Consider the following 27,224-nt stretch of genomic DNA (forward strand, 5'->3'; position numbering starts at 1 on the left):
TGCCATATCTTGTTTCGCACCTAACAAGTGGGTTAATGGCTGAACCTCAGGTTAACCCAAATCTAGCTTCAGAATAAAAATACACACACACTGAAGCATGACCATATGTGACGCTGTACCGCAGGCTCTGCGTCTTTGTGTGAAAATAAAGGTCATTTGTGTTTGTGCTTATCGTTGCACATGCTGGAGTTTCTATGCTTCTGGGTCTTTTTTGTTCCTTTAAGCAGCTGAGCTTCACAAGATCTTTTTGTTTCCTTCTTTGCTTTGCATTTGGTGCTAAAGAGACCACATATTTATTTATGTTTTTTCTCTTTGCATTTTAATAACGTGTTATTTAGACAGTGGACTGAACGCAGACGTCCAGTTCTGCTATTTCCGGATAACAGACTTCCACTGGAGATAAAGGAACCAAATATGTCAAACTTCTGCTTTCTGATTTTTCGGCAACAGTCAAAAAAAAAAAAAAAAATACCCTCCTGCTCTATAGATGTAACTCTACTACCTGTTGCAGGTAGAGCCAACCCTGATCTAAATCCCACAAGTGGTCATTTTTGTTTGCAAAGTTTCCTCAAAAGTTTATTAGAAAGATCAAAGTTGCATTCAGAAGCACATACACACATTTTCGGCGGCAGATTTTTGCCATCCAGGAGCTTTTCCTGCTTGGACCAAAACAGAGTTGGTCTCCATTGTATTGGAGGAAGGAAAACCCCCACCTCTATATTTCCCCTTGTCACCCAGAGTGACGATGACGTCACGGTGGACCCGAGAGCTGCAAGGCATCGTGGGAAATGACCTTTAGACTTGGGCATGTACATTAAAAAGATGCATGCAAGCATAAATGTGGAGGGGAAAAAAAATCTAAAACTCTGCTTGAGGCAAGGGCAAAACCTGAGAACGTGATGTAAAAGGAGGAAGCGATTAATGAAACCAATTTAAGGGAGTCCCTCACTCGTTAGCAGCCTATTTAATGTCATATGATATTAGATGAAGGCAAAACCAACATCATGATGAAGAATGAGACATTATCTGCTCAGGTGTTTGTTCCTGAATCTGCGTGTGTTTGCAGTGCAGTGTTGTCCGGAACCTCAAACGAGTTAAATATCTGCAGTTTAAATAATTTATCTAGACGTTATTTCTGCAAGCAAAATCACTGAACACAGAGAAAGTCTCGTATTGTCTCCCAACGAGGGGTGAACAATCAGCCCAGATTTTCTTCTAAGTTCGACTGATCAACAATCAGCCGAACGATTGTGGTAATTTCTTTGCATTACATTTTCGAGCTGAGTTTTCTGGCAGATTTTCTATCGACTTTTTTCAGATTTTTTCCTAGTTTTGAAGAAAAGCAACATAAGAAGTTCCAGAAAAAGCCTCTTAAAATCTCTGAGATCTGATGCAAGGGGTTAAAAAATGTATACAAGAAGAAGAAGCCACTACCATGTGTGACAGATTGAGCAGTTGTGGTACAACAGGGTTGTCCTTATTATATTAAAGCAGAGGGAAATAAATTTGAATTTAAATTGTCAGTAGTACCTTAATATCACCTTATTAGCATTAAAATACAGCTTAATAAGGACGGTGCAATATTATATGGCTTGAAACACATTTTTCATCCAACTCCGTTGTGTGTGTGGAAATATAGGCAGCGACTTATATCTTCACTTCCTTTTGACTACTAATATTTTATAAATGTCAAGCCAACATTATCTCAACCTTGCAGGCAAATATAGAAACTATAGCTTAACTGTAGCAGCAGTACAGTATCTCACAGCAGAAGAGGATAACACCGAAGTGACCTAAAGGTGTTGGAGTCTGACAGCTTTGTGTCTCTTTGCTATTTTCCAGGGCGAGTTTTGAAACATGCAAACATTTATCCATTAGCTTAGAGGCAGTGAATGAGGAATCCCTCAGTGTGAGCATCCACTCACACAGGGAGAGGAGAGTATTGATTTCAGGTAAAGCGGTAATTATGAAAGGGAAAAAAAATCTTTCTGTTGAATAAATGGATTTCTTATTTTCATTCAGAAAGAACACAAGATGCAAGTTGAAGATGGGTATAGGTTTGGGATCACAGGGGATTTTGATACTGTGATGGAAAAAAATAGAATGCATCTCATTTAATAAAATAATTTACCTAAAAACTAAAATAAATAGCACAAGCTTACAGCTAGAATACTGATAATTATAACTTTAAAATATAATTATTGCTAACATTTCTTTTTCTGTTTAGCATTTTGCTTGGCAAAGGTTGTTCAAGTCGCATTCAGAGCCTAAAAAGCTAATAGCTTTGCAGTTTCTTTGGTTTTTGGCTCTTTTTTATATCAGTAGGGTTTGCAACAAGCTAACTCTAGCTAGCTGACTTTTGAAGCTCAAGACATAACTAGCTTGTGTTTATCACTACCTTGCGTATATTCTCTATTGTTAAGGAAACATGAGGTTTGCTCTCCTGGCCATTGTGCACAGCTAAACCAGTGGTTTAGCGCTTACTGTTTTACTCTAAACTTTTTGTCTGAAATCTCAAATCACAACGATATTTTGACAAATCTTGTAGTTTTAAAGTGGGATCTTCTGAAACTATTTAATGTTTTAAATCAGGACTCCTCCTTGGCCTCTGGATTGTTTCCTCTGTGCTGCTCAGATGGCTTCAGGTTTCCTGGTTGCTTGTTCAAATCCAGGTTGGCATAAAAATGCAGCAGAAAACTGAAAGACTGGTACAACTTGATCTTCAGTGTCTCGTGAAAAAAAGGACACCCAAGCTTTGTGGGAAACGGCGCTTTTCCCTTCCTAGAAGTGTACATTATACTTGGTACAAAACAAAACTATTCATACTGGTGAAACATTTCCTGTGAAATGTTTCACCTTATTTGTTTAATAGGTACAAGTAAACATAGCAACCCATGTTCGTTGCTGCCTCGAAGCTACAGCATGCAGGTTGCACGCATGCAACCTCATCAGAAGTTATAAACTTCCTGTGCTCACTACCACCTCTGTTCTCAGAAATGCCCCCTCTGCGTTCAGCGTCTACGATCTCAGCTAGTGGAAACTCAAACCTCTGTTAGATCACGACTTAATGAAGCGTGCCAGCTGAATGCGTGTACCCCGGCTCACTGAAACGCAGTGAATCAGCACAAAAATTTCAGCGAAGTGAAAATAACACGCATCATTTATTTAGCATGTACTGTTCTGTGTGTGTGTGTGGGGGGGTGTGTTTATGTATGTTTTAGGTACTGCAAGGCCACATGACATTAACGTTGGAGCGTAATGCGTATGCTTGGTGTTCTTACACCTGAGAATAAGTCAGTTTTCCCACCTTTCTCATGCTGCATGCTAAATGACGGTCGGACATTTCTATTAAGCGTCAAATAACAATTTGTCTGCAAACATCTACAGAGAAGCACGCAAACCAGATGATGGTGACGATGTGTGACTTGTGACAGACTAAGATGTGAAAGAGATCGTATTGATATTCACACATTCAATCAGACAAGCGGATGAGAGACGGCTCTTCTTGTTTATCTGCATAGAAAGATGTTACCACTGATGATAAAGCTGGGCAGCTGCTGTTCATAGATCTCGAGTCGTTTTTGTACAGATGTTGCAATTGACTTGCAAGGAAACATTTTTTACGTTAAGCTTCATGCTACGAACAGATGCGCCTCACAGGAGACTTATAGCTGGTGGAAATGTGTTGTTACGACAATAAATAACCTGAAGTGGACACACGAGAGACATGAACGAGGCAGTGGAAACTTCCCCAGTTCAGTTCACAATGTTTTGTTTTCATTTCGATATTAATCTCGCTTCGCTCTCGATTGAGTGGCATCAAGATGCTGACTCCGAACACCGTGTAGCATGGAGGTAAACACAGTCAGTGGGAACAGACATGAAAATAAATCAGTTTTAAAGCCTTTGTGTAAGTACGAAAACTGGCTTTGATAGTAAACGATCGGAGATCCAAGCTAATCGCTGCAATGTTGTGATCTTTCTCTGACTGGTTTTATAAGGTGAAACCTGACCAGAAGCAAATCTGTATTGGTGTTACCTCAATTTTACATCACCTTTTGCCCAGTTTTTCCAGTTCGCAGCAGGCGTTGCTCACCAGTATTAAAATTTCACAACGTTCTTGTTTTGAAACCACCCAAATTTCACATTATACCATTCCTATAGTTTCAGTAGTTTTGATTAGAAAGTGCCAATTGTTGCAGTTTTGTCTTGTGTAGACTGTGCCCCTCCCCCACATATTGCTGCACACTGACAGTCATTGCAGGGATATTAAAGAAGCATCGCTGTCACTGCTTTATATCGGCTCTTGGGGGCTGGCTGTCGATAAATGATTAAAAAAAAGGAAATATTTTTCATTTTTATCAAGACTTAATTATTATTTTTCTGTAGTTCTCTCATTTGCAGTTGTTTTACAGCAAAATGAGAAACGTAGATGCCATGTGTAGTGTTTATTTTTTATTTCTGTTTTAGTTTGAAGTTCCACCACTTTGTTGTTTCGCCTACTAGTAGAAATATGAAGGCCTTGCTGTAACAAAGAAATGGATGAATAATGAATGATTCAGTTGTAGATGTCCTTGTGTGTAAAATGCCACTTTGATATATTAATATGTAATGATTATAATCAGCATTTTCACAGATCGTTATGCGTGTACCGAGTCTCAGATGTCTAACAAAAACACGGATATTATGAATTTAACTTTACTGCACGAAGCGAAAACATTTCTCACAGGATGTTGATATTCGATTGGAAACTCGTGAGGTGGGTGTCCTTCTATTGGGACAAAACACATTTAAGAAACAATAAAAAGGTACAGAGAATACACATTCAGAAGGAACATGATGAGGCTTTTCATCATCTTCTGATGCAGAAGCCTTTGACAATCAGACAATGACGGAATGAAGCCGACTGTTCCTGTAGACCGCTGACCTTTATCCTTTGTGACTTTGTACAAATCTATTGTAGTGATGCATAATGACAAGCGCGCACACGCACGCACGCACGCACGCACGCACGCACACACACACACACACACACACACACCTTGACGTCTTTAGGCAATGTTATCTTCAAGCACTGTACAAGGTGTGGCTCTTTTGTTGCTAAGCTCAGCAACAAGAGAAAGGTGGACAATACATTTAAAACATCATAGGTTCAAACAGATTCACTCTTTATTGTTCTTCTTGATCTTGATCTCTTATTTCTATTCATGATTTTGCTTTCCAGAGGAATTTACGTCACATTATTTTACCTCTTAAATAATTAAAAATCCATTTAAATTCATGTGTGGCACCTGTAACTGTTAGACACGACACGATAATGAAGCAAAGCTCATCCAGCAGATCAAGTTATGCGAGTTTATGGTTGGTAAAAACATTAAATTATCAGCATGAAACCTACTCATACTAGGTTAGTTTTCCCCATGTGACATTAAACCCTAGATTGTTAATCAATTTAGTAATCCTTAACATATAAATCTTAAACCACAGATCAATCCTGCAGAGATCGGTGATGAACGACGCTCCATCTGCTCTCTCATTTTGGCCTCTAGATCCTGAGCGTTGCCTGCAGGACACACACAGCTTTCTGCTCTGCAGAGGCTCAGAGCACCTCGGCACTCATTCGACAAGAACAGAGCCGTTAACCCTTTGACCTTTGAAGACGTATATCACCTTAGACACGAGAACTGAAGCGCAACAGCGCTACTGGTAAAAACAGGCTCAGAAAATGACTCTGCCTCGATCTCACAGCCTTTTCTGTCCACACTGCAATTTCCATCGCCGTCTCTTGACTCAGCACATTTATGGACGATGCAGAGTAAGGGGGTGTGTGACTTTATCGATTGTACAATATGTCAGTGTGGATACTGTCCATGTTTTACTCAGGTCAAACATCCAGTTTTCCCGGAGATCCAACCTGCTGATTCTGATTTTTGTCTATAACGATTACAACACTTAATCTAATTTGTGTGGTCTTTGTTTTAACTCGCTCACCAATCAAATGCAATATTGACCACAGTGTTGCATTTACTGGGCACTGGAAAGAAAGAAAGGAAACACGAGGACATCTAGGTCCGTTTTTGCCCACCGTTTTTCTCTCAATTTTTACAAAATATTTTGTCTAAAGTTGACAATAATCTCACAGACTGAACACAACTCGGGGCTCACCGTGTTTCCAAGAAAGTCTCTCATGTGCAAAATTGTTGTTTAGAATCTATTCCAGGGAAACCCCCCCCCCCTCCCCCCCCAAAAAAAAACACAGTTGGAAGATGACGGTAAATATAAAGAAAATTTGCATCCTTTTTTGTAAATCTCTCCAGTCTGTTTTACTCCTCACTAACTTCCTTTTCCTAATGAACATATCTGTATATCTATTATTTATAATCATCAATATTAATTCATATAATGAAGAACAGAAATTAAACATTCTTAATTCAGTGTGTTTGCGTGATATTTGTTAATTTGTGGTTTGGTGTATTTAGATGCAGTATTTTTGGATCAGCCCCATGGCTTTGTTTGTTCAGATTTTACTGCTCTATTTTCGAGCTCCCATTCTTGGTTTCGTCTTCCTTTTTGTGGAGCTTTTAGTTTTGTGATGGGATCATATGCTAAATAGTTTATAAAGCTGCTCAGACACACTCATAGTGTGTGTGCAGTGGAGGCAGCGAGCTGGGAATAAATGCAATTTAAAGGAGCACCAAACAAACTGAGATTCAGCCTGACCCTAATGAAGCTGCCAAAAAGAAGAAGAAAAAATAAGTTTTCATCAAGTAGCGTGATTATTATTATTATTTTGTTTCTGTCTTCATCTCTCTGCTTCCTAGTTTTGGAATCTGGCTAAATTTCTAGTCCTCTCACTTGATGAAACGAGTCTCTGTTTGGCTCCAAGGTCCTTCCTCTTCCGCCCAGACACGCACCAATACTGAATTATCAGCTAACGTGGCGCTAAGCTCATGTGAAAGGCTCAGACTGTGTGGCGAAGGGACCACAGGTCAGAAAGGGTGCCGTGTTTATGTCAGTGTCTGCTGAAAACTGCCGGAGCAAAACCTCCCGGATAAACACCGGCTGCCACATGGTGAGGCGCCCGTTTGCACGGCTTTAGGCTGGCGAGCTTCGGCTGCATGTAACCCAGCAAGGGGCAATTATTTTTGTAATGTGAGAAAGAGACTAAAAAGAGTCACTTATGTCTCTGAAACAAGGCGGCCATTGTTCTTTGCATCTCGGTGAGAAGGGAAGCAGGTTCCAGCGATGAATCCAGGACGAGGAGCAGCTACTGTACCTGGACGGAGGCCAGTCAGTGGGTAAAGGAAGACGTCCAAAAAAGATTTACACCAGCTGTCAGATGGTAGGAGATAATATCCTACACAGATTTTTAAGGATGTTTAATATGAAAACAATGACTACTGATGGGAATATTGAAGGGTGTTTCCATTTCAGCTCACACTTGCCCTGTGGGTTGTGGCTAAATGTTGGCAGCTTTGAATTGTGGCCAAGTTCAGTTTGACACACAGGGTACATTGTTCTGAGTCAAAAATAGACCTGGACGTCATTAATGCCCCAAATAAGCTGGCAGTAGAATGGGGGATGTTTTATTTCATCTTGTTAAGGGTCTTTTTTTAAATGCCACTTTGAATTTATAGGACTTATTTTGTCTGATGATGCATACGGAGAAATAATGACCTTTATAAGTCATTTTTCCATGTTCAAAATCTGAATATTTCTCTCTTCAGAAGAAAGAACAAGTCAATCCTAATCACAGTGTAATTGATTTAGTATTACCCATTGGTAAATTGATCTATTTAAACAAGTCCTGTAGGTTAATTTTGATGTAAACCCCAAAAACTAAGGTTGCAGTGTACCGTGTTCGTCCACTACTGTATCAATACATATAAATTTATAGGAAATAATATTAAGTGTAGTAGTTGTGTGCTGTTCACTTGTCCAATTGCAGTAGTTAATGTAAAGGTGCATTCACACCAGCCCTGCTTAGCCCAGTTTAATCGATCTCTAGTTTGTTTGTTTGTCTAGAAAGTCCAGTTTGTTTGGCGAACTGTGAATGAGCAATTAAACTCCGATGCTGACCGAAAAACTAACTCTGGTCCGCCTACAATCATAGATCTTGGTTCGATTAAAGTGAATTCTGGTGCCATTTGGAGACCGCTCCAAAAGCAGGAAGTGGACTAGACCACAGGGCATTCTGGGTAAATACAACAAAAACAAACACTCGTATCTTGCAATGAGGGAGAAATGGTTTGTGGTCTTTTACTAAGACCAAAGAAAAATCCTAAAACTGCAAAAATCTGATGCCACAACATTTTTACTTGGATGTTGTGAAGAAGGAAGTTGCACTCAGTGTCTTCTTTAGAGGTTTTTGTATCGTTTCCTTCAGCGGTTCTTGGCGCAGTGCCACCACAATCAACAGGTTTGTCAAAGGATTTGGTTCGTTTGACACGGTGCAATGTGAAAGCAAACTGCACCAGCTGAAAATGCAATAAATGTTGCAACTTTGGTCCCTAATCAAACCGAGTCTACCGGACTATCAGACATGACTATCAGGACGTCTGACAGGCTGAGGACCTCTGAGTGGAGCAGCTGCTTCTTTGATTTGAAATGAATCTGTGTGGCTGGCTCAGGCATCTGATCAGGATTCCTCATCGGCACCTCGGAGGAGAAACTGGGTCAGACCCACAACTTGTTGGAGGGACTAAATATCCTTTCAGGCCTGGGAATGCCTTGGGATTCCTCCAAATATGCTCGAGTTCTGCTGGTTGAGACGGAGGTCTGGGTTTCTCTTGTAGCCACGTTACCCCAGCGACCAGATTCTGGATAAGGGCAACACAATTACGTTGATTAATGGGCATATTAGGCTTCAAACAGTAGAAAAATTGTGAAGCCATTGAAAGGTTTTCGATTCCCTACATGGAAATCTCGGGTCGGAGAGTGAAGACAGTCGTCTGAATTAATTGGCAGTCAAGTCTCCAGCAGTGCGGGTTTAATTGAAACCACCATTTTACTCAAAACCAGCAAAGCCAGTCAGGTTTCCTGACTCGACATTTGATGGAAAAGCTCTCCGTGGAAACAGATGTTAATGACGCTGTTGGAGGTTTAGGTTATGAGATTTAGGATGTGGGGTCACCTGGCATGTGTTTGTGTGGTTTGCTAAACTGGCTCCATGGATGGAAACAGTTCTCTCTCTCCCTTTTTTTTTTTTTTAACCACATGCGAGACACCTTTCAGGTCTCCTCTGGTTTCCCTGTGACATTTGCAGAAGTGCTGTGGTTTCATGTATTTATACTGAATTGATCAAGTCGAGTTTTTATTAATTGTGACGGGCGTCTTTTGAAAATCTCGTGGTCAGAAAGAAATGGACTACATAAAGGAAAAATGATATTTGATCTTGTGGGTTGTAGGCTGTAGATTTCTCCTCTTTGAGGCGATTCAGACGTAACCCACATGGGACATTATTGCTTTGTTTTTATTCCTGGAGGACAGATTATTTGACTGAACGCCTTTTTAACTGAGCTGCCATTAACCATTGGTTGATAAGGCACTTATCTTGTTCACCCTACTGATTTTTCCCACCCACCAATTTACATCTTATTGAGAGAATGAGATCACTATTAGTGACATGACCTTTACCCTCTAGCTTCAATCTAGGGGCACAATGACTCTATTACTGAGGACAGAAATAAGAAGGAAACGGTATGTTAAAAATTAGAGGAAACACAACATTGATAGATGGTTAAAGGGAATCAAAATACCTATATTTCAGTCAATCTTTCAAGAAAATTTCTCTAGAATTCTTGTCCTTCCTTCCTAGCTATAAATGTATTTGTTGTGTTGTCCATTTTTGTTTTATTTTTAGTAATTTCTTAAGAAACCAGAGGAAGTGACACTAAGAAAACCAAGGTGGTCATGAGGCAAGCAGAAGGATGAAATAAATTTGAGATTCATGGTTATAAAGTCCTTTATCACTCATGTTATTCTCTACATTAATCATCATATTAAAATCTGAAGTATAAACCCAAGTAGCTTGTGCTCTTATTTAACTTTGCTTGTGTCATACCTACTGCAGATACACAGTTTTAATATTTAAAATGATTTTTTTTGGTATTACATGAATAGATTTATCAACATAGGCTTTTGTTAGCCCCTCAAAATTAATACTTTATTATTGTGCTAAACTTTTTTTTAAAAATAAAAATGCTTTTGGTCACTTTGATATAAAGCAGATCATTTTCTGATAGTAGGCTGGATTGATTTCTAAATACTGAAATATGTCAGATGATATTTTGGCTTTCTATGCAACACATTTTCTTTGTTAACTTCTTGTTCCCTGAATCCTTAAAAATGTTCTATGGAAGCTTCCTGCTGTATAAAACTTCACAAATTCACCAAAATCTGATAGGAAACATGTTTTACTTTCTCCTGCAAATTCGTTGATGGTCAGAGTCGTTTTAAATCCAACAGAATAAAAAATAAACTGGAATATTTTCCCTATCTGTGCATCAAAACATGTGTCCAAAGATTTGATTAGACTTTTATTGTATTCAGAAGAACATTAATGTACCTGCTGCTGGTTGATGAATTTAAAGACTGTTGGAGTTCGTAGTTTTGAAGCCATTAATGAATAGAAAGTAAAAAAAGAGTAATTTATCCACTAAATAGAGACCAATGTCAAATAGGATGGTTCTTGTCAGTGGCGCATTTCTACTATTTGCTGTTTTAAAGTTCTAAATAAAAACTTCATATGCAATATTTTGCCATTTGCTGCATGAAACCCACGATTGTGTTAATAAAAGGGAGTAATACAAGTGACTTAGTCATTTCTAAAATAAAGCAATGGAAAAGCAAGTAAAATGGACTGAATGACTAAGAGTGCTAGTAATCATGACAAGGTAAATGTTAACTTTACGATGTCAGTGTCGGCGACGGACAGGAAACTATCTTTGTTAATAATTAAACACAAATGAGTCACAGTGGCTCCTACTTGCTGCTTTGCCCGCAGTTGAAACTAAATCAGGACATGGTCACCTTCACAATATTAGTCAGAACCTGGGCTGAGTTTAATTTGAGCTGTGGAAATGGAGTCAAAGGTTGTGGTTTTCTGTAGAAATGACCACTTTCATGAGAAGAAACCAATATGTATTTTTAAAGCAAGATAAAACCACACTGTAAAACAACATGTTAAGTAGTTTTGGTCCAGTTTCGAGTGCAAATATCTTGGTATATATCTTGCTTGAAATGATAAAATTGCCATATTGTACTAAGAAAACATTTTGGCTTATTTTGTTGCCCTGGCAGATTTTTTCATTTACAAGTACTTTGTCATCAATGATAAGTTCCTATATGGCGCTGAAGTTACTTGTTAGTTTTTGTCTTATTTCAAGTGTAAAATACTAATATATTTTGTGTTTTTTTTGCATTGTATAGCAACAAAAATCAACAGAGTTGAAGTAGAAAACAGCTGTGATCATCCAGGAGAGCAGAGCTGAAACTAGTTTAAGGTTTGCAGTTGTTGTTGCCCTGTTGTTTCCCTTATATTAGTTTATTTCCTTTCGCTTGTCCAGCCTGAGCAGCGTTCTCACTGCGAGCCCAGAGCTGATCGGCGACACACATGCGACGGCGATCAGCTGTCGTTTAATCGCGTGTGGCGTCTGGCCGTTGTGTGTGTGAGGATTTTACTACGTGCAGATGCTAACCGCCGCTGTGCGGTTTCTGGAGTTTTATTGAGAAATGTGTGGTGCTCGCCGAGTGGCTGTGAGCTCAGCAGATAAAACACACGAGCGTGTTTTAAAGCACACACACACTTCAGTAGAAATCTTTCTGTGCGGACAGTTGGGTTAGTCTTACGGTTGTGTGTTTTTTTGCCTCGGTATTTGTCTTTTATCCGGCTTGTTTTTGCCTCCTGTTGCTTTGTCTGCACCAGGGGAAAACATCTGTAAATTGCTCAACTGAGCACAAAACACACCCCGTTAGTGAAGCATTAAAAGCAGTAAGAAAAAAAAAACAAAAAACTACTTCAACATTTTCTAATGTGAACATGTTAAAATCTCATGCATTTCTTACACTGGAGGCTTTTTCTGCTCCTTCATTACACAATGTTTTATTCTGAAGGATAAAAACGGCGGCGACAGAACAACTGTTCTTTTGTGGCTGATGTTATGTCTGCTTCGGTTCTTCTTTGGCTGAGGAAGCAAGGATTTTTCCTGTTGTTTAGTCTAAATCAAGCACCAAGAAATCCAAACCCCATAAGGCAGGTGTATGGGCTCCTTTGATGAAAATTATTATTTTTATTTTACTGGAAGGGACCATTTTTAAAAGGATTGAATGGGCTACTTCTTACATTCACCTTTAGAGCTCTCTAATGCACCTAGCAGTGTTTTTTTGTGTGCGATGAAAGATCTCCAACTTCTCTGGGAAAATATTCTGTGAAACTAATTATACGCCTGAATTATTTAGCAGTACAGTTTTACTTACTGTAGGGTAAAAATAGCACAATTATTTCAACTTGATGACTCACTGAATCAGAAGTGGAGTTTCTCATTCACACTGGGCTTTATTTACTTCCTCTCTGTGCAGACTGGGCGAATCAACAGCGTACACACGAGCTAATCCTGCGGGGCACGGGCGAATTTAGGGCAAGCCTGATTAGTAGTGCCACCGCTTATCATCCACAACCAGAGGGAGAGGGGAGTGGGGGTTGGAGAGACATTGGGAAATTGGGTGGGGGGTAAAATGGGAGGCTGGAAATGGGAATGCAGCGGTGAGGGAGTTGAAGGTGTATTTTGAAAGGATTCATCTGAATCCATCCAAATTTAAACATAAATGCAAACCCACAATCCAAGAGGACGAATTGGGATAAATAGAATAAACGGGAATAAGAAAGGAGAAGAAGAGTAGCATCCCATTAAATGATAAAATGTACCATCAACCGCTGGAGCCTTTTACGCTTACTCCTGATTTTCATATCGATTTCAGCTCCTCTCTTCTTGCTCTCAACCCTTTTTTCATGCCTCATAATCCCCCCCATCCCCCCTAAGACCTCACTGATGTTTGCTGCTGCCCCCACTTAAGCAGAGCCTCAAAGGAGATGCCAAGGCTGTGTCTCAGGGTCACTTGGCTTTTTTTGATGTCTTCACCTCTGAGTGGAGAGGAGGAAGGCCACAGTGTCGCCACCCATTCGAGTGAGGGGAACTGCTAACAAAAGGGTTTATGAGCTGTGACTAATGGCTTCCCCACTGCTCAAACATGTTTCTTGCTTACTGTTACATCACAGCTCAAGGATAAAAGCAAACAGGTAGTTCTCATACCGCAGGGGGCTGTTTTACTAGTGTTCACCTGAAATCTGGGTGCAAAACTACTTCCAGATTTAGCATCCAGCCCACTTCCAGCCCTTTAGATGTTCTGCTCAAGAGAAAATAAAAAAAACAATCAACACGAATAAAGTATTAATTCTCTATTTAACGCTTTAAGCAGCAAATTGGAGCTGGAAGATGTTAAACTAAATCTAGAAAAGGCAGAAGTTAAACTGCTTACTCCAATTATGGTCTAAAACCTAAAGCAGTAACATCTCAGTTAAAATATTCCAGTTTGACTTCAGGCTCCGGCTTATAATTAAATGTAATTTGTCGGGTTGGATCAGGCTCGGACACAACGTCTACTGGCTGGATGTTTTAGGCCTGATCCAAACTCTAGTCCACAGAGTGGATAACTCTTATAATATGGAAATTAAGCTTTATTTATAGCACCAATAACAGATTTAAGGGCTCCTTCCTGACAGTGAAATCAAATGATTAAATATTTTACATGAGCTTCTGTTTTTAGAAAAGCTGAAGTTGCTTCTCTTCTTCCCCTTGAACAGTTTGTGATCTCATGTCGACATAGATTTAATATTTAGCTGCAGAGCTTTAACACCACACCCAGATTCACTTTTCTACTCAGTGATGCTTTGGGCTGTGGTGTGTTCAGCAAAAGCGCCTCACCCACCCAAAAACGGACGTTTTTACAGGAAATGTTTGTTTTTCTTATTTAGATATTTATTTCTTTGCCCCAGACATTGCAAATGCCTCAGGTCTCCAGTTTATAAGCTATTAAATTTGACATACTGACACTTGCAGACACTCTAACCAGAGAAACAATTTGGTGTGGATTTAATTTATGCAATTGGAAAGTAAACAAACAGTGTAACCTGTGGTGCCAAACAATTTAGTGCATTTGGCATACTAACTAACCAAACGAACAAACGAACCAACGAACGAACCAACTAACTAACTTTGAATGAAATTAGTGGCTGCATTTTGATGTTATTTTTAATGGAAACACAGATATCAGCATTTACAGTATTTTGACAAACACTGAAAACAATTTGACACCAAATTGCTTTTGACTGAAAGAGTAAAGCATCAGTTATTCCTATTGCTGCTGAAATAGTGAATCGTAACGAATGTTAGTTGCAATAGTTATTATAAACAATGTTGATTTGTTATTTTGATGTATAAACTTAAACAAAGCTTAAAAAAATAAATGCAGCTGCAGTTTTTACTTGTCTGATGCACAGAATATCTTTTTTTTTGTTTTAACTGTGTTTTATAGAGTAACAAAAGTATAAAATAACTCATATTAGCTGCTTATCTGCCCTGGTGACTGTCTGTGTTTTTTCAACCAAAGACATTTCTAGGCAGCACACCAGCAACAAGTGGGGGAGGGGTAGTCATTTATCGTGTTGTTCATCACTTATTTTGATATATTTCTTGTCATAATAGTTTTGATTTATTGTTCTCATGTTGTTAAAATCAACATTTTTAACAATGTTCTCCACTGTTTGTTCAATCAATATCAATTTAAAATTGAAAATATTAAATGTGGTTACTGTCTGCAGTTTAGTGATACAAGTCAACACTTATTTACGTGACTGGTGTGCTAAAGAAGTGCATCAGAAATGGATGCGTTTATAGAGAGCAGGGGGGTCTGACTGCTGTGTAATGTAGTCAAAGCCACACAGTTGCCGAAAAAATTTAATAATAAATAGTTTGTATAGTTATCACAATGATGTCACAATTAACAAACCATTAAATCTATGTTGCCCGCCCCTTTGAAAAGGTTATTTTACTGTTTTCTCCATGCAGCCAGATAAAACTGAGGTCACTCCAGTACTTTCACTGCTTTCCTGCTGAAAAGACTTTTGATTGTGTAATTCTGATGCATGTCAAGTTGTCAGTGGTCCAGATTTTCTACGTTTGTAAAAAATGTCACACAGGGTTTGCAGTTTTGCTTCAGTAGCTTTCAAGTGTGTCAGTTGTGTGTCAAGACACAGTCAGAGGAGCTGAGTAGAGAGCAAAGCTCTACATGCTTTCTCTGTTCATCCTGACTTTTACAGAGTCCGTTTCAAATGTTATATATATATTTTTTTACTTGTATTTTTTTGGTGTTTTCAGGATTTTTTGTTTTTCACTTTGTCAGTTTTAGAGGACTTCTCCTAACCTGTTGAAAATTGTTTGAAATTTAACGATAAACTTTTGCAAACCGACTCCAGTTCTAATTTTGACCCAGTCTGCTAACGTCTCAGGCAGGATGTACTTGAATAGCTGACATTTGTCATCAGTCAAAGCAGAGACAATGAGCAAGAAACAATAAGTAAGCAAATACTCGACTCGCAAATGAAAGATAAGTAAATGTTTCACACTGTTTTGACACTTTTTTTTATTTTTTTTTTACAGAAACTACATTTGTCTTGTAAATGATAGTTAACACTATTGTGCATATAATGAATCATCCATTTAACATCTCAGCTGTGCACAATCACTTTGCTCATTTGCTGTGTGGTTTAGTGCTGAAATATCAAAAGCAACACAATCTGAAAACGTGTTTCAGATTACACATTTAAACACTAAGAGAACACGTTTACAAATAAAAGTCGTGCATGATTGTGTTTGACGCTTGTGTAATATAGTGCACACCATCAGAAGTGTTAATAAATAGTTTATTACTGCTGCTTTCATCATGTTTTAATGTGCATAGCAGCCATGTTGCAGAGTTAAACTCTACACTTACGTGACCGCAAACATTTCTTGTCAGAATTTCAGCCCTTGGGGGCGCTCCTGTTGTATTTCTGATTGGTGAACTCAGACGTCCTGACACGAGAGAGTGCAACTTTAACCATGTCAACAAACCAAACACCCTGCTAGTAATCCGACAGTTTTGGTCCACTCTGGCTGGTGACCAGCTACAAGAAAATCTGACCTCCATCTTTTATTATATGCATTAAAACATAAAACTCCAATTTTCTTCAGCTTGGCAAATTCACCAACAAGCTGCATGCTGTTTGATGCACTGGTTTTATAGGCATGGTTAGTAAGAACCAGATCAATGCTGTGGAGATAAAGGTTGACCCATAAATGTGGATCATTTTGTGATTGATGACACTTAGCAGTCAGAGCGTCCAGATCGATACCGTATTTACACTAAGCCTCTTTTCGAAAAGCAATGTGTTGACCTTTCCCACAAAACTGTTTTCCCCCAACAATCTTTTGAAGATATTTTACGTTTAAAATGTCTTAATTGAGAGCAAATTGTAAGATAAGTCGTTGCTTATTGGTGTGCATAACACCAATAATCTGATGAAGCTGTTTCAGATTTTCTGTTTGGTTCGAAGCTTTTACCTTCAAGAATCCAGAATCATTTCCTTTTACTGTGAAGGTTTGTTACATTTAACTGCAAATATGACGAAGAAAAACAACTGGAATTGGTCATAATCAAAGTCAGCAGATCAGACTTCAGAGAAAAATGGAAATGATCCAGGAAAAGCTGAGTTGATTGATTGATTGGTGCATCAATAAAGATTGAAGCAGCTCTGTTCCTTGCTCCTAATGACATTTAAAAACTGCAACAATGTTTTCGTTCAAAATCGTTTCTGTGTTTATTCTGATCAGGACTTTGGTGATGAACATTACATTAGACATTAGAACTGTAGGGGAACAGAGGGAGCAACATCGCGAGCTCGGCTTCATAGTTCAAACAATGAAACATTAAAAGCATAAATAAAACTTGACTTCCTTTTCTACTAACATGACAAGTTATCTAATCTATTTTCATTCTCGTTACTTGCTCTTGTCACAGCATGAACATTCTTGAGAATCTTTAGTTCAGTGTATGAATTGATTCTGTTTGTTGTGCAAATTGCCTTGAGAAGCTGCATAAATAAACTGGATTTATAAATCGCTCTAAAAACAACATTAAGGCCGACTCAAGTTCTCTACAATAAAACTGAAATGGATAAACATTGAGAAGAGATTAAAAGATCTGAACGACTAAACGCTTCACTATTCTGGAGTTGAAGAGACAAAGGATTTAGCTTCACCCGCAAAACTGACATGTTAGAAAAAAACTAAACAAACGGTTCACAAACCAGCATGATATTGACGTTTGTGTTTGTTCTGAAACTAGACATTAAAATTTGCCGTATATTTTAATCATCCCAGTTGAGTAACCTTCAACAGGTGTTTATGACCGACAGAACAGGACAGGAAAGCCGTTTTCACTCTTCGGCACACAGAGATGCAATAAAATTAGGGTGAGAAGCAAACATGGAGCGGGTCGGACTCCCAGTCCACCAATAGCCGCTTTTCTACATTAACCTGTGAAGTAGTTTTGCCAAAACGTATCATTGAGAGGAAGCTGCAGCTGCATAATTTAAAATGGCACTGAGTGGCTGTACACACGTGTGTCTGTGGGATTGTAGTGATCATGCAGCTGTGTCCTGTCTCTCTGCAGGCGCCGAACATTCACGTGTGTGTGTGTGTGCGTGTGTGTGTGTGTGTGCGTGTGTGTGTGCGTGTGTGTGCGTGTGTGTGTGTGTGTGTGTGTGCGTGTGTGTGTGTGTTCAGAGACTGTGGGGGAAGGAACATGTGCGTCTCCCCCTCCAGCTTTCCTCTCCATCCCGTCAGTTTTGATTGACAGAAGAAGAAGGGAGGTGTATAATTTATCACTTCCCTCTTGGTCCCTCGGTGCCCTGCAGCCGCAGGACTGAGGTTGGTCCCTCAGAGCAAAAGTCAGATTATTAAATCCTTAATGGACAACACACACATGCACACGCTCTCTCTCTCTCTCTCTCTCTCTCTCTCTCTCTCTCTCTCTCTCTCTCTCTCTCTCTCTCTCTCTCACACACACACTCTCGCTGTTGGTGTACCTCCCTGGAAGCCTCTCTGTCATGTTTAATGTATGATGAATGAATGATTCATGGCAGGGGAGAGAATTTTGTATTTTAGGAGTACTTACTCATTTATACCGCTACTGCTCGGTTTTTGCCTTAGATTAGATTTTTTTTCTCAACATATTTCAGATAATTACACATTCTACTTTTATATTTGTGCAATATTATTGTCTTATATGAGAAAATATCAAATTTCTTTCTATCAAAAAAGCCCATCAGTCGTCTAAATGCGAGCATAAATGAGATAAAACGTATGCAAGAAATCTCTTAATGCGTCACACTCCAATATAAAGCATATCCTGTTGATATTTTAGTAACAATTGAGGCTCGACTCATTATCAGGGTAAACTGGACAAGATCAACATATAATAGTTTCTCCCAAATCCTTAAAAAAATTAAGGAAAAAAGAAACAAAAATCTAACTCACACTCCTTGTGGGCAAACAAGATGTCATCAATCCAAAGGACCCAAATGGAGACAGAAAGGCGGGGAACCATGAGACAGATACACTTAAATAATTGAACTGAGACTCCGGAGCTCAAAAAATAAACCGTGAAACTGTCAGCTTAGCGTAAGCCAGCAGAAACCGACAGGGTCCAGGAAAACAACAGGAGGATGTGATGAAGAACCAGGAAGTATCGCTGACTGACGGCCGGAGCGCTGATTGCAGATGAGTAACAGGTGCAGGGAGCCTGAAAGTAACACGACATTTCAAAACTCCCCCAACAGAAGGAAAGCAAATCAGACGCTTATTCAGAATATATAAACTGTGAAGCTCAACATTCTGGAACAGGAATATTATGTTTTCTTTTGCTGCTGATTAATTTGCATAAACACACAAGTGCAAAGATGACAAGTAATTTGTAACCTAGTTTTATTCAAACATGTACACAAAGTGCTCCTGTACTTACAGAAACATAAACCAGGCTACCACAAGCACAACATTAGACATTGTAATGTTTGTCTTGGTCGCAAAGTTTCTTTAAGTATTATTGTAGAATCAGTTGTACTTTGTTTGAACCCGTTTGACCGATAGTCAGGGGAAAGATGTGAGCTAGCCTTGCTTTTCACTATAAATATCCAAAACTAAGGAAGTAAGGGCAAAAGTAAGTATATATGGAATCGCTATCGCAATACCAATGGTTGCAACATCACAATCGTAAAGGTCGGCTTGGACTCCATATTTGGTTGGATGTATTTCAGTTGGAGTCGCTGATTCACAATCGGCTTGAATCGTCTCACCATATGTATCATTTCAGTGGCTGAGATGCTACAGCTAACATAAAATGGTGGTGAAATTGTATTGATTGATGGAAAAGTTTGTTTTTAATTCTGTGCTATGCAAGTTGTACACTCTGTTTAGTGGTTTGATGAGAGTCCTAATCCTTAATCCTTTTTATTAATCTTTGCATGTATAGATTTTAGAGATTATAGCTTATAAACAAAATCCTACCCAGCTGTTATTTGTTACTGCATGTGTCACCTTGGCATTATAATCCTCACTGTAGTGGAGAAAATCTTCTTGCTACAGGACAACAGCGCTAACAACTGCATCAGCTCTTCCTGTTTGGTCTGTTGAGGTTGATCTACTTTTGACCTCAGTTTGTTTGGTGAGGGTAAAAACCACCTTCAGTCAAAAGGAGTAAATCAATATCAAACTTTATTTTATTGTTAGGCTTCTCTGCCGGAGAAGTACACCTGCACCCACATGAGGAAGGAAACTCCCACAGACTGGATGAGGGATTTAATACGCAATGAGGTGCAGCAAGCTAGCAGTGGTGGGAATCACATTAAAGATATAAATTAAAACCTCAGTGTTGTTTGTATGTCTGTCAGAGTCCTGCGTTTTGCTAATGCAGAGGCAGATGGTGCAGCTCTAGGAATCATCTCTCTGCATTGGGTGAACAGCAGGTGGTGCCATCATGTGCAAGTTGCTGCGCGCGCGTGTGTGTGCGCGTGTGCGTGCGTGTGTGTGTCCTACACAGCAAGTGAAGAGGGTTCACAAGGACACGGCTCCAGATCTTGCCTTTGGCTCGTGTCACTAACACTTATGTCTACTTTGCTACACATGGCTGCATGCATATGTACGTGTGCGTGTCCTGAAATGAAGAAATACGCTGTTGAAGAAGTCGGCTCAGGGTTGTGAGGTGTGAGGGCAACAAAAAGCTGGGATGGCAACAGAAAAAGGACATTTAGAAAATGGTTTTATTACCTCCTCGCTGTGTTTTTAGAAGGTTTGAGTGATCGATCTGGTGCGATAAAACTGGGCCAAAAACTTCACAGCAAAAACACAAAACATCACCAAGTGCTTTTGGTCTCGTTTCAAGTGCAAATCTCTTACTACATTTGAAATAAGGTAGAGATAATTTACAAGTAACTCTTCAGAAAGTTATAAGAGCTCATTTGAAATCAATAATTCCTTGACGTTGATGAAAAAGTGCAGATTGTTTTGCTGGTCACGTGGGAAAAATGCCCTGCTATAAGTGTAATAATCTGCCAGTTTTTGTAGAGAAGGGCAATATGGACTTGGATTTTTATCGCAATATTTTGCGGTGCTGTTGTGATAACAATAAAGATTTAAAAACGGTTTTTTACTTATTTTTTAGGGGATGAATAGCTTTGCAGTACAGAGACAAAATGGCACATCATTCAAACGCCACAAACGGAAATATTGTTCTTGAAAAACACTCATCTGAAACAAGATTCTTCAAGATGCCACTTACTTAGAGAAGTGTGGTTTACATCACCGGGCTGCTCCCAGTGGCTGCGTTTCATAATATTTTCGAAATTACTGACATTTATTGATGCGCTCATGGAACAAAAAAATGAATAGAAAAGTAAAAATAACATTTCCAAACACACTGTCAGTTTTTAACATCCACAGCTGAAATTGATCATAACAATAAATCAAAATTCTTAGAATTGTTTCACGATAGACAATAAACAACACGATAAAAGCCCACTCCCACAGAAGACATTTAACAGTTTTCTCTTGTTGCTCAACATCTTTGTCGTCACTTTGACTAATTTCCAGGAAGCGCGGGGCGAATGAGAGCCGCTCTTGTGACTTGACAGCCTGAAGGCCATTAGCAGGAACAGATGGCTTCTTAGTAAATGAGAAATGACATTCATGTGAAATGTTATGGGAAACAGACACGGGCTATCCGGACGGTGGGGCCTGGACAGAGGAGAGAAAGCGTCTGATTGGGTTACTGGCAGATGTCGGTGTGCTGTCGGGCTCTTCTCGTTTTTGCAGAACCGAACGACGCAGCGCAGACAGACGGACGGCATCTTAAGTGGAAAACCATGTCGGCGCTGAGTGCCGTTTATCAGGCCGCCCTGACGTGGCGCTTTGAGTCTCATCCGACGTCAGAGAAACAGGGTGATTGCGCTGGTGTACAGCTTCCAGTCGACAGCTGCTACACTGGAGGTCGTGTTGCTCCACGATGCACTTTCTGTCCATTCCTCCGGGAAATCTAAGTTTTATGTCATTTTGGGGAATTTATTCCTTTGAACACAGTCCAAATACAGGTGGTTTGCTTTTCTATGTGCTGGACCTGCAAAGTAATCCAGGGTGTGTCTCCCTCATCTGTCCTCTCTGTTCTTTCATATATAGAGAAGACAAGAGAAAACACCTGGATGCTGCTCCGGGTGTTTTATTGAAACATTGTCCAGTAGTGGTTGCAGCCCAACCTTCCTCTTGGTCTCGGTCAGTAAATCTTCGCATTTCTGACATTTTTCATTTCTGCGCAGTCCTTGTACCCGACCGTGACAACAGATTTACAGGTACCACTGAGGAAAAATGGGTAAAGTGGACAAATGGAGAGTAAAACGAAAAGTGTAATAATACAAAACTCCTGTTTTTATGAAATATAAAACAAATTCTGACAATGGATCTGTGAGATTCAGTGTCCTTCGCTCCATCATCTATATATGCCAAGTTTTCTTCAAATAGCTCTTCTTGTTGGAAATCATTTCATTGGAAGTGAAATAAAATGTTTCTGTCCTTCAAAATTGTATTTGTGATGTTTTTTTATAGAGTCAACTAAAGAAAGTGGGGAAAAATGAGTCTTTGTGGCAAACGGCAGATCCAAATTAAAACTAGTTCTCTGCTAAAGTTGTTGAGACTTTTTATGTCTGGATGTTTGTGGCGTTATGATAAAAAAGATCTTCTAGGAATGATTGAGGTGATTTCATCTGTTCTAAGCAGTCAGACGGTTCTTGTAACCACTTCATTGGACATGGACTAATAAACTATATTTGCTGCTGCTTTTCTAAATCACTGCCAGCGTTTCGTGTTGTATATGTTGTATACCCGTGCGATTTGCTCTTTTTGTGTGTTTGTTTTGTTGCCAGCTATAAAGTGAGATCTTAAATACGACAAAATAATCTTATTTTTGATTAATAGTAATCGGGAGAGAGAATTATGTTACAGACATGAGTTTTGGCAGCTGAATGCTACTAATCATATTTTGGCAGTGTTGGTGGTTAATAGTGGGCTTGCAGCCCATGCTGCTTGTGTTTGCTCTTTGTCTTTTTCTCCTCCATTATGGAAAAATGTTTAAAGGAAATGCAGCAAGTTGCTTGAATGGAAGACAGTCATTGTAGTGCAGAGTATAAAAGTGTATGTGGTGTTTGCTCTTTTTTTTATGTTGTGGTTCATTTCATTTCAGTTATTGGCAGATTTCTTCTGCCGTAAATAGTTGGTGTAACAATGGATTTTAGTGCAGCAGATCTGTACACACAGGATAAACACGATGCATCTTTTCCACTGGGGCCTAAAACTGCACACAGCTGTAAGACGTGACGTTGATGAGAGTCATGATTCATTAATTAGTAAGTTTTGTTTGTGTCGCTTTACTTCCCATGCCTGAATGACCAGTGTTGAATCCTCTGTGATCAGTGGGTACAGTATGTTTGTGTTTTAGCAGGTTGTGTGTGCAAACTGGTCTCTCAAGTTCCCTTCTTTGGACATAATGCTGTGCTGCGTGCATGCGCGTGCGTGTGTGCGTGTGTGTGTGTGTGTGTGTGTGTGTGTCTCTTGTGTCCGTAATTATGTCCGGCCTTTTTTATTAAACATCAGCTTGAAAAGAAAAGCTGTGAAATCTGTCAGATTTCCCCTCATTTAAACACACAGGTGCAGCTAAAGTCTTCCACCAAAGACACTAAATAAACAGCTGTGCTTTCCCCCTCTCTGTAGTGAGGATACACACACGCGCACGCACACACACACGCACACGCACACACACACACACACACACACACACACACACACACACACACACACACACACACACACACACACACACACACACACACACACACACGATGCTTTGTTRTARAGAGGAAAAGAGTAGGAGGGAGAGTGACTGACTGAGAGAGCAAACAAGAGCTGGAGCGCTATTCAAAAGCTTCTGGGATTTGATTTATGTGATCCGTTTCAGAAGAGGAGACAAATATAGCTGATATAGCACACCATGTATTATGTAGAGAAGAATCTATTGTTTACTGTACATTACTATGTTTTATTATTTAGCCTGTTTTATGTCTCCCAGGGGAGTGAATCTGATTCAAACGCAGAGCTCCACGTGAGCAACGGATTCAGAGGATCCAGAAAGATATTTCAAAACAAACGCAGAGAAACGGCGCTAATTCTTCCTCTCTCTCTGTTTCTGATTTGTCCAGTGGAGCAAAAGACGTTCAAGGACGTGACGAACTTCAGCACCTTCCTGCTGAACTCTTCCTCAGGGATCCTTTTTCTGGGCGCCAAGGATGCCATTCTAGCCGTGGACACCAACAACCTGAAGCAACGGCCAAAAAAGGTGATGCTGCAGTGGAGAAGAGCAAATTTATATCAATGTGTGTGTGTGTGTGTGCGTGCGTGTGAGGGATAATGGACCCCAAATCATCAAATGTCTCCTTTTCATACCAGATGAAACAAATAAGTCATTTGAGAAAACTATTCATTCTTGTAAACCTGTGAGTTTTATAAGTATGTCACCCTGAAATCCTCTGGAATGTTTTTTGTAGAACTACAAAGTATTTATGTTGAAATTTTGCCTTTTCTATTCAGTTTTGCGATTGCACAGTAATGTACCCATTGTGAGACAATAAAGGATATTTCTATTCTGTTCAAATTCCTGATGATCAGATCATAAAAGTTGGAGAACTTGTATATAACATAAACTCTAGAACAGGCTTGATTTGATCAACATTTCATAAAAAATGCTCAGGAAAAGGGCGAAATATGCGTAAAGCAAGTTTTCTTTCATTCCAAAAAGATGAGAAGACGAGTTTCAATCTCTTCTGGATCTCACACGTGGATATGGATTATAAATAACAAAGTATTGTATTTTTAACTGGCTCGTTTTTCCTGGATTTGCCCTTTAACCTTATGTTTCAGACACACAGTGCAAGAAAACGTCTTCCAGAGTTGGCGAAAAGGGCGTGTAAAGGATCTTTAAAGATCAGCCTGTTCCAGTGACAGGAAACAATAGCTGATCATTTTTGGGTTACAGAAAGTGATTAATCTGATATTGACCAGCTGTCAGTAAGCAGTTGTTGACTTACCCGGTTCTTTCTTCTCACCTTCCTTCAGATTGATTGGGTCGTACCGGAGGAGAAGAGGAAGTCTTGTGTGGGGAAAGGAAAGACAGAGGTGAGACTTTTTAAAGTCTTCTGTTTGATTTAGAAATAACTCAGATTTATAGACACAATAAGGTTCTGTGAATTAATTCTGGATAATTGTTTGTGTAGCTTGATTTAGAGGATCTCCTGTTTGCTGTTTCAGTGTCATCAATCTGGAAAATACAAAAAAAAAATTATGAACTTCAGTTTCTTTTGCTTGAAATAGGCCTAGTTCCTGGTTCCAGTGCAAACCGCAATTTTAAAAAGTCAAGCTTCAAAAATCACAGAAGTTTCTGTTATGCTCTTCACTTTGACCTCCATTTGATTTAAAATAAAACTGTACAATGAGACGTAATTTATTTTGTTTAAAACAGAAAACTACAACATGTAGATTATTACTCCTTATGTAATGATGTTTTCTGTGACATCCAGAAGTTTTTTTTTTTTCAAAATGCTTAATTTGTCTTGTGATTGGTGGGATAAGCATAGCAGGCTTCTTTCTGCCAGCTGACCGACTGTGTGCAGCAAGGCAAAAACATAATCTAGTTCTATGGTCAATTATTATAATTTTTTTTTTTTTTGGCCTTGGAATTTTTTGTTTTGTTTATTCTGTGCAACATAAATGTGACATGGGTAACTGTTTTCAAGCCTCACTAGATATTTTCATTCTTATTTTCTATAAAATTTACTTAAAAACAAAACAAAAATATATACAAGAAACAATCCCTTGTATTGCATGATGGAAAACAAGCAATAAAGATACAAAACACCTGAAACATATCATGTAATTTAGTGAAATTATTTGCATATTTTTGGGACATACGTACTTGTAGGTGATATGAACTGGATCCAAGTTGTATTTACCTCTTCATGTATATGTGTGTGTGTGTGTGTGTGTGTGTGTGTGTGTGTGTGTGTGTGTGTGTGTGTGTGTGTGTGTGTGTGTGTGTGTGTGTTTCACAAGCCCATGTTGCTGGGCATCAGACGTGAAGTTCTGGGACTGATGCCAGGCCCTCATACAGGGTGTTAGCTCGCGAAGGGACACAGAAGCAGGAGACAGGCTGTATATAAAGTCACAGATGTCCACTAACCGCCAGAAACTGATTAAATAGAGCGTAAAGTACAGTCAAAGCTTTGCATCTCCGTCTACAGTGTCTACTTACAGTAGATGCTACACTCAATGTGTATTTGTTGATTCATGCCGGAGTGATTCATTGTTTTTTTTTTTAAAATGCAATGTCAGATTGACGACGCTTTTAAGCTTTAATGGATGCTTGTGAAATTACTGTGTTCCAGTACGTCACCTCAAAAAGTCCATTTTAGCAGAGTTTTAGTGATAGATTTGAGCAGATTTCTTTGTTCCTGTGTAAAAAAAAAAAAAAAAAAGAAAGTGGGAAGCTGACTCACTGATAAAAGCAGGAATACAAAGGGATTTTTTTTTCTGCAAAAACATTGATTAAAAGATTACGCCTGAGTCAGAGGGAATAAGAAGAGAGATTGAAGCAACTATGAGAAAAAGCAAGAGTGCGTTTAGAAAACCACGGCGACAGACTCAACAGAAGACCACCTGCATGCGTTTGTGTGCTTGGTTATCATTGAAAGAGACGGCTTTGAACCGCTGGAGTGAGAACGTTTTGGAGAACTGAGGACGTTTGTCTCCTCACATTTCACACCACATTTAAGGGTTTATGCAGCTTTAGAGTGAAGGTGGTGCAGACACTCAGATTTACTGGGGAAACTAGGAGAATAGACGTTTACTAGAACATTTGCTAACTTAGAAACCCTCTTTTCAAGCAGCTTTCCTAAGCTAAACATGACATGTTTCTGAGTTTTTATTGTCTTCTTATAAGGTTAATTGACAACATGACATGCATAGTTTTCTTCAGTAGAAACAGGATCAGAATTGCGCTGATCCAGCCTCAAATGTTTGCTAGTACTTTTAGCTCCAGCTTGCTGATGGTTACAGAAACGTGTGAGGTTAAAGTTCAACTTGCATAAACTTGAACATAAGAGTTGAGGCATGTACTGTGTAAAACTCTGGGAAAAAACTTTAGAGCCCACTAAGAATGATCATTTTCTCTGATTTACTTTTTATGGCTTTATGTTTGCGTAAAATGAACATTATTTTATTTAATGAACTACTGACAACATGTCTCTGAAACTCCAAGGTAAAAATGTAATATTTATTTGCAGAAAATGAGAAATGGTCAAAGAAAAGTTCGAAGAAAACAAGTTCATGTTCATTTGGAAACAAAACTACTAATGTTTTAACTCAGGAAGAGTTCAGAAATCAATATTTGGTGAAATAACCAGGAGGTTTTCAATGGGGTTCAGTGCAGTGGGCTCTTAATTGTTTTCCAAAGCTGCATTTTGACAGTATATCACTACG

The 27,224-nt window shown here is 39.1% G+C and overlaps 1 protein-coding gene across 1 annotated transcript in view; it reads left to right on the forward strand.

The window, feature by feature from the left end:
* The window catches only part of sema4f (sema domain, immunoglobulin domain (Ig), transmembrane domain (TM) and short cytoplasmic domain, (semaphorin) 4F), a 57,992-nt gene that overhangs the window by 23,611 nt on the left and 7,157 nt on the right, over positions 1-27,224 (forward strand). Inside the window, exons 2-3 of the mRNA XM_008435954.2 lie at positions 23,894-24,030; positions 24,807-24,866. Coding sequence (XP_008434176.1) covers positions 23,894-24,030; positions 24,807-24,866 — 197 coding nt within the window. The remainder of the gene's footprint in view (positions 1-23,893; positions 24,031-24,806; positions 24,867-27,224) is intronic.

Source organism: Poecilia reticulata, linkage group LG18, assembly GCF_000633615.1.
Source record: "Poecilia reticulata strain Guanapo linkage group LG18, Guppy_female_1.0+MT, whole genome shotgun sequence".
Lineage (NCBI taxonomy): Eukaryota > Metazoa > Chordata > Actinopteri > Cyprinodontiformes > Poeciliidae > Poecilia > Poecilia reticulata.